At 37.5% G+C, this 7589-nt stretch overlaps 2 protein-coding genes across 5 annotated transcripts; one reads left to right on the top strand and one right to left on the bottom strand.

Annotated features, from left to right (window-relative positions):
- Window positions 1–210: 210 nt before the first annotated feature.
- LOC147506921 (protein STRICTOSIDINE SYNTHASE-LIKE 10-like) lies at window positions 211–2670 on the bottom strand. Its single transcript, XM_086558974.1, has 2 exons — window positions 2411–2670; window positions 211–1068 (listed from the first exon to the last, which is right to left on the bottom strand). Exons 1-2 carry the CDS (start codon window positions 2668–2670, stop codon window positions 324–326), a joined length of 1005 nt encoding a protein of 334 aa, XP_086415100.1. The 3' UTR covers window positions 211–323.
- Window positions 2671–2710: 40 nt separating this feature from the next.
- On the top strand, window positions 2711–7525 carry RAP (RAP domain-containing protein). 4 transcript variants are annotated; one of them, XM_086558968.1, is made up of 5 exons: window positions 2711–2851; window positions 3313–4797; window positions 4879–4961; window positions 6003–6078; window positions 6672–7218. In XM_086558968.1, the coding sequence occupies exons 1-4, from the start codon at window positions 2827–2829 to the stop codon at window positions 6069–6071; spliced, it is 1662 nt and encodes a 553-aa protein (XP_086415094.1). In that variant the 5' UTR covers window positions 2711–2826; the 3' UTR covers window positions 6072–6078; window positions 6672–7218. The 4 variants fall into 4 exon arrangements, 3 of the variants coding, with proteins under 3 accessions (XP_086415094.1, XP_086415092.1, XP_086415093.1); XR_015194028.1 differs by lacking the exon at window positions 2711–2851 and adding an exon at window positions 7323–7525 and having other exon boundaries at window positions 3222–4797; window positions 6672–6974; XM_086558966.1 differs by lacking the exon at window positions 2711–2851 and having other exon boundaries at window positions 3222–4797.
- Window positions 7526–7589: the final 64 nt, after the last annotated feature.

Below are 7589 nucleotides of genomic sequence, written 5' to 3'. Positions count from 1 at the left end.
TTAGATTAGATTCCATACCTGACATATCGATTGTAATCACGAGAGAGCTAACTACGTGATGAAAGCTAAAATTGCAAATATAGTGGTTTTGTGCCTTTCCAATTGTTATGTAAAATGTAAATATGGTTCCTTGAATTGTATGTTGGAAAGTTTTATCAATCCCATTACCAAAATACATTAATAGTAAAAATAAAAATTACGAGCTAAAAATCGAAAGAAGGTTGACTCTTTATTTATAGAGATTGAACGATACATAATCGAGCAAAATTAAGTAAGAGTAACCAGCAAAATCTCCAAAATCCAGAATTAATTACATAATCGATCTAACGTGAGAAAATGGTAAGGTAGGGCGTAGCCACGGATCCTACCGAGAAAATACCATTGTATTCATTAATCTCGCTAACAGATTCTGTGTAGGCATTACCATGCAGTGATTCCAAATGTCTACCTTGCTCATCAAGTCGAACTCCTATAGTTTTATCAGTATATGATGGTGTCGATTGTCCATCATTGAGAGCTACCCAAAAGTCGCCCATAGCATTTCTCTTAATGTTATCAGGTGTACCTGGAAGTTGAGTAAACAATTCAATCGTATTGGCTCTTGGACCTTCAAGCCAATACCTTAAAACTCGACGCGCACCAGTTTCAGCGACGAGTACGAATGTATAATCCTTGCTTAATGCAACTCCATTGGCAAACTTTAGACCTCTCTGCAACACGGTCACTTGTCTGCTTCGGGGATCATACTTCATCAGTCTTCCGGTACTGTCGCCGCTTAAGGTTACACGCAAGTGTTCCCTTCTTGAAAATCGGGTGCTGCTATCGGTAAAATATACTATGCCGCTGTCTGGGTGAATATCCATATTATTAGTGAATTTGAATGGCACACCTTCAACGCTAGAAGCAAGTTGGGTCGCCGCCCCACCATTCTTTCCAACACTCATAAGCCCGAAATAAGCGTCTGCTATATAAAGTTCGCATGTTGCGTTGTTGAATTGCAAACCCAGTGGCCTCCCACATATGGATTCAAGACTGGGATTAGTAGAGCCATCACACACGTCCCTTCTCCTGATTACAACCAAAACAAGTCACCATTAATACCTATATAGATATTCATAAAAATGCAACAAATTCTTAATTGTCTCATCAAGGCCCGATACGACAATGTATTATACAATTTATATAGACATAATGACCTAAAAATACAACTTACTTTAGTGTTTTTTACATTAAATCAATTCTTTACAATTGATACACTCTGTTAAATGAATGATGGATGGCATGTCAATTAACTGTTAGGATGGGGCCACGTGAATTGCACCCCTCCTCTCATTTTCCCCATTTGGCAGCCAACTTAGACACTTCTTCTCTAATATATAAAAAGCCCTCAAAGAAAAACACATAATCACATGGTAACTAATAAACCCATTTCTTTTTTTGCCAAAATCTATTCACCATGGTTAATTTCTTACTGGATTCTGTTTGTTTGATTGTTATCATAAAAGACCACCATCAGAAATAGAAAATTCTTTTCTCCAAAACCTAACATCTTTTAACCAAATAGAGGCATCAACATAGATTCTGTTATTGGATGTTTTTTATTGCTCCAAAACAATCGGTTTAAATGAGATAAGTTCCTGATTATCAATAGTTCAAATTGGTAGTTTGTCTAGTGTGGGTTGTTCATGGGAATCTTTTTCAAAATCTGTTATTGAAGATAATGGTTATGGAGTGCTTTGGGTGGGATGTCTCAAGGAAGATGGAAGCATGTGCACATAGCCACAGACAAAGATGATTGAAAATTTGATTACGTGAGAGAATAGACAAGTTTTCCTGCTTGTACTATTCAGGCACATGTTGAAAATTAGATTTGTTTTCGGGGGTATTTTAGTCATATAGGTTAAATAGCGAGAGAAGTGCAACCCACGTGACCATATTTCTGATGGCTAATTGATTTTCCGTCCAATTAGACTTGACAGATTGTATTGATCGTAAGAAACTGAAAGTATTATGTATTTTTAGGCAAGAAAAAAAATACATTGCATTTAATATAAAAAACACTAAAATACGTTGTATTTTTAGGTCATTAATATAATACGTGCTCTGTTCATATAGCAATGAAAATTCTATCAAATTTTTGGAAAAGTATAAAAGATTAACGTTAATTATTTGGGTAGAAATACAATTCGTATTGGAAATTGCAAAACAACATGAATACATTAAGCTTAATAATTTTACGAGAGGGAAAATAAAGATATTTGAAGCATGGTCATAGGCTACAAGAGGTAGAAGGAGGTACCTAACTATCTATTAGCTGTTTGTTTGATAGTTGACAAATTTGTTTGTTTGATAGTTGACAAATTTGATTTTGACAGTTTTCATGGAAAATCAATGATAAACGCAGTAGTACCTGTATGGGGCCGTGTGCGCGAACTCGCTCCAACCAAGTCCTTGCCATTTAAAAATCCGGCCATCAGAGACTCCCACATACGGACCTTTTCCATTGCAATCAAAAGCAAAACTTTCTGGTCCAGTAACACTAGGTGGTAATCGGATGAGTTGGTATTCAGGATATGTAGGATACGAAACTGTGAAAATGAGAGATAATGAAAAAGAAGTGAAGAATAACAACACCAAGTAGAGATTTCTCATTGAACACGATTTTGCCATGGTTTTAGAATGGCATACTTCACAGTCTTGTTTCTTATTTATAAGCACCTAAGAACTTCGAGTTCAACTCAAACTGTGACTCTGTTTTCATTCAACTCAAACTGTGACTCTGTTTTCATTCCTACTTCAGTTGATGATTAGCTTAAACAGAGGTTTATGAGTTCAACTCAAACTGTAACAGGTTGGCAAACTCTATCCTCTCTGTCCTCTCGTGATTACAATCGATATGTGTATGGAATCTAATCTAATATCGCCAAAGCATCAATTGATTTCATAAATCTATTTGATTATGTTTTTTTTTCTTATTTTTTCCATTTTAAGGATCAATTTGAAGTTGCTAATTTATAAATTGGTGCATTTTGTCAATTCCTGTCTGTATAAAGCTAAAAATTTGATTGCAAGAGAGAGACCAAATCCTTTTTATTTGTTTCTTTTTTGATTCGCCGAAATGGCAGGTATAAATATACATACCGATAAATTGGGATTTGGTATCACAGAGGAACAAAAGTCGTTTCTTTTATTATTATCTTGTTTGTTTTAGAAGAAGATAAATGGAGGGAGCTAGTTTCTTCACCACTATTAACACATTTGCTCCTCCTCCTCCTCGCCTATCTTATCGGCGGAGATATAATGTTGTCGCAGAGCTCAACCCGAACAACAACAAGAAGAAGAAAAAGTCTACTGCCACTAGGCTCATTGGAGACGAGACTCACGGGATGGACTGGTGCTCCAGGGCCAGAAATGCTGCCTTGATATCCATTCACTCACGCGGCCTCGCCCAACACCTCACTGACAATCACAATACCAAAAAGAAGATGAAGAAAAAGAAGAAGATTGACAATACTAGTAAGAAGAAAACCAAGAAACTAGTTAAAGAAGATTCTGACTATGAATCAGAACTAGATGAAGGCGAAATAGAAGCCATTCTTGATCAAGACATTAGAAGCACTGTGAGTACGATTGAAGAAAAGATGCAAGCTTTAGTTGACAAACTCTCTCAATTTTCACCTGGCGGCCCGTCTGACAGGAAGAAAGAGATCACTCTGAACAAAGCCATTGTAGATTCCTACACTGCAGAAGAGGTACTGGAAGTGACTTCTGAGACTATATCAGCTGTTACCAAAGGTTTGACCCCTTCACCTCTCACACCTTTAAACATTGCCACTGCACTACACCGGATTGCTAAGAACATGGAGAAAACGTCCATGATGAGATCTCATAGGTTGGCATTTGCTCGACAAAGAGACATGTCTATTCTTGTCGGTATGGCAATGTCTGCCCTTCCAGAATGCTCTCCCCAGGGGATTTCGAATATAGCTTGGGCACTGTCTAAGATAGGAGGGGAGCTACTTTATTTGTCTGAGATGGATAGAGTCGCAGAGGTGGCTGTTGCAAAAGTAGGAGAGTTCAATTCACAGAATGTTGCCAATGTGGCTGGTGCATTCGCTCTAATGCAGCACTCGGCTCCAGACCTCTTCTTTGAATTGTCAAAAAGAGCGTCAGATATAATTCACTCTTTCAGCGAGCAAGAGCTTGCTCAGGTGTTGTGGGCTTTTGCTTCACTTTACGAGCCTGCTGACCCTTTGTTTCATTCCCTTGACAATGCATTTAAGGAAGCTGGAAATCTCAGATGCTGCTTGAAAGAAGAAGAAATGAAATCCGAAGAAAATAGGCCTACTTTCGCCCTTAATTTCAACAGGGATCAGATTGCGAATGTAGCTTGGTCTTATGCTGTTCTTGGCAAAATCGACTCACCTTTCTTTTCTCACATATGGAAGAGTCTGAGCCACTTTGAGGAGCAAAGGATTTCAGACCAATATAGGGAGGATATAATGTTTGCCTCACAGATTCATCTTGCAAACCAGTGTTTGAAGCTTGAGTACCCACACCTTCAATTATCTCTGGGGACTGACCTAGAAGAGAAAATTTCAAAGGCAGGGAGAACAAAAAGGTTTAATCAGAAAACAACTTCTTCATTCCAAAGGGCCGTAGCCCATCTTCTTGTTAGCACAGGCCTTGAATGGATCAGAGAATATGTGGTCGGTGCATACTCTTTGGATGCTGTCGTAGTTGATAGGAAGCTTGCTCTGGAAATCGATGGGCCAACTCATTTCTCAAGAAATTTGGGTAGGTCTATGTGTTGATGTTCCTTGAGAGCTCTTCTTTCCTTTTATAACTAGTGGTTAACTATCATCTGGTTCTCTGCAGGGACACCTTTAGGTCACACAATGCTGAAACGCCGCTACATTGCTGCTGCTGGCTGGAAGCTAGTGTCTTTGTCACACCAGGAGGTGTGTTTTGCAAACATATACTTTGATTGCTTTTATTTTGCAGTGTATTTGCATGTGCCCCCCAGCCGTCAATTTTAGATATATGTTTATCTTCTATTCTTTATACCTAGCTATCAATGTTAACATTATGAGAGTTTGAAATTCTTTGTCTGAAGGGATATAAGAAAATTGAATGAACCACTTAAAAACAAACGATGAAATTTTTGTACTACTTCTTTGCTTGGTTGTTCCTTTGGATAAAATAATCTTATCCGTGCTGAGCTTACTTTTGTTGTCGGATTGTTCATTTGGACAAACTATCAAGTATCAACCATTGGCAACTTGCCAAGGAATCACTATCTAAACGAATGTGCTCTTTGCCTAAATATAGTGTGGATCATCTCTTGTTCAATTTCCCAGTCAGTAGAAATTTGAATGTTTATATCTATCATTTTGACAATGTTGAGAATGATTGTCTACCTCTGAAATGTGGTGTTGGAGCTGAAGGGTCCACTAATAAAAGGATGTCCATCCACTTCTGTGCTTTGAGAAAAATCCAAATACCTTGATTGGGGAAAAAAATAAATTCAAGTATGTCTGTCCACGCCGTGAAAGTAACAGTGTGTTGGCTATCTTAGTTATCACCTTCCTGGACTGAGTTTGTTTTAGCATTATATTTTGTAGAAAATGAACTATAAAATTGTGTAGCAATATTCTGAAAATGAGTGAACATGTTGCCAAAGTTCTGTCTGTTGTTACTGTGTATAACCACAAGTCCCACATACAGAGGTGAATGTGGATTATCTCTTCACCTACTGGATTTGTTACAGAGTTGAGCTATTTCTCTTACAGAACTACAACGACAGCAGCAGCAACATATTGTAAACTTTCGATGTCCATAGCATTTGATAACATCTGTATCAGTGTGGTTCTCTAATATGAAGGCACTCCTTAGATGGTTTTAATCGGTCAAAGTTGGCACAAATTCACAGAACCATTATCTTTCTTTTGCTATCATTGATAATGACTTATGATTCCTTATTCTCATTGTTATCTGAACAGTGGGAGGAGCTTCACGGAGGTATGGAGCAGCTGAATTATCTCAGAAAAATACTTGAAGATCATCTTTGAAGTTCATGTGAGTATCTTATGATCTGGTGACAATTAATGCTATGAACATTCAAGTAAGCGTGAATACTGTCGTGATGGCGGTGAAAATGTCGGTAAGCTTTTGAGTAAATGGTGTTTGTCTCTGCTAGGAGAGAATTGCTTCAGGCAGTACACTCCAGCAAATGTTTGTTGTTGTTGCTTTCATTTTTTTTTTTTTTTTTACATAATAAAAAAAATACTTTTCCAGAATTCTGTTTGAATTTGCCAGAGTATATCCATACTCTAGATCCAGATGTTCCCACTATTGCACACACTTTTACCTCTACATCAGAGCGATATAAATACCAATTACGCATTTATGCCAAAACATCAAATTTGCTACTAATTTTAACTAATCTATAAACTCTGAGTGCCTGTTTTTGCTGGAACCTACAAACTCACATAGGAAAACTTCTGTCGTCTTCTTCAAGCAATAATACTTGGGGAAGATTTCGGCCACATCCTTCTGAAACCTACAAAACTCAAGTACATTATCGTCTTTATTGGAAATGCCTCAGGTTTAGTATGCTTTTGTTTAACTTAGTTAATGCTTTTGTGTAATCTGTTTTTGTTTGTTAACAGACAACTTGTCATGGCATATGATCTTTGCTGGAACTTGTTTTCTGGCAATGTAAGTTGCTTGAGCATGCTTGTATCAGCAGCAGTGAATGTGGAAGTTGCATTTAAGTTGTGGACGGTGATACCACCACTTCTTCTTATTATGGCTATACACACAGACTCCTTGAGATGATTCATGCAACTATACAAAGGAGAGGGGGGAGGGCGGCGAGAGAAAATGTAAGCGGTTGTTGAAGGAGATCTAAACCCTCAGTCCCTCACATCCTCAAAAGTCAGCGCACACATAAGACAGTTTTACGAACCATGGTATTAAAGTTACTCCCTCAAGAACGAGTCTTACTGTTATTTCAAGGAAGTGGCATTACAGTACTTCTTTGTAGATATACGTAAATACCACTCTAAGCAACCTCGGATTGTGATGCATTCTTTGTGCCAGTATTTTTCTAGAAGTTGGTTGTGTAATGATTTGCATTCTATATATATATATATATGAACAATGATTTCACAGGCAGATCTAGTTTATCGGAAAAAAAATGCAGATCTTAAAGCATTGGATTTATCTTCTTCTTCTTTTTTTCTGCACAGTATTCTTGTTTTATGATTGTTTTTAGGTTGGTGCTAATGCTATATTGCAACTCTAAATATGAAATGCAGGACATTGGCAAGTACAACGGAGCGACCTTAAGTTTGTTATTGACACCACGAAGACATTTCATGTGTTGTATGGCTTAAAACCGGGTTTCCTGTTGTTTCAATAGACATTTCATGTTTGGTTTTGATATTTTGATATTTTGTGTAACCAAACTACCAAACTACCTGTAGGGTTGTATTGCCGAATTCAAGTGTGGTTCTTTATACATACATGTGTGAATGACAACCTAAAACAAGGGCCTACAATTTGCGTATAGCAATTACTAAATG

This window comes from Coptis chinensis, chromosome 4 (genome assembly GCF_015680905.1).
Source record: "Coptis chinensis isolate HL-2020 chromosome 4, ASM1568090v1, whole genome shotgun sequence".
Classification (NCBI taxonomy): domain Eukaryota; kingdom Viridiplantae; phylum Streptophyta; class Magnoliopsida; order Ranunculales; family Ranunculaceae; genus Coptis; species Coptis chinensis.
The sequence above is the reverse complement of the archived record's forward strand: the minus strand, read 5'-3'. Positions and strand labels throughout refer to the sequence as shown.

Excerpts from the sequence above, each read along its gene's own strand:
- LOC147506921 (XM_086558974.1), bottom strand. The coding sequence starts at position 2,670 with ATGGCAAAATCGTGTTCAATGAGAAATCTCTACTTGGTGTTGTTATTC. Across the intron at positions 1,069-2,410 it reads GCGCACACGGCCCCATACAG|GAGAAGGGACGTGTGTGATG; the intron begins GTACTACTGCGT and ends GGTTGTAATCAG.
- RAP (XM_086558966.1), top strand. The coding sequence starts at position 3,222 with ATGGAGGGAGCTAGTTTCTTCACCACTATTAACACATTTGCTCCTCCT. Across the intron at positions 4,798-4,878 it reads TCATTTCTCAAGAAATTTGG|GGACACCTTTAGGTCACACA; the intron begins GTAGGTCTATGT and ends GGTTCTCTGCAG. Across the intron at positions 4,962-6,002 it reads TGTCTTTGTCACACCAGGAG|TGGGAGGAGCTTCACGGAGG; the intron begins GTGTGTTTTGCA and ends TTATCTGAACAG.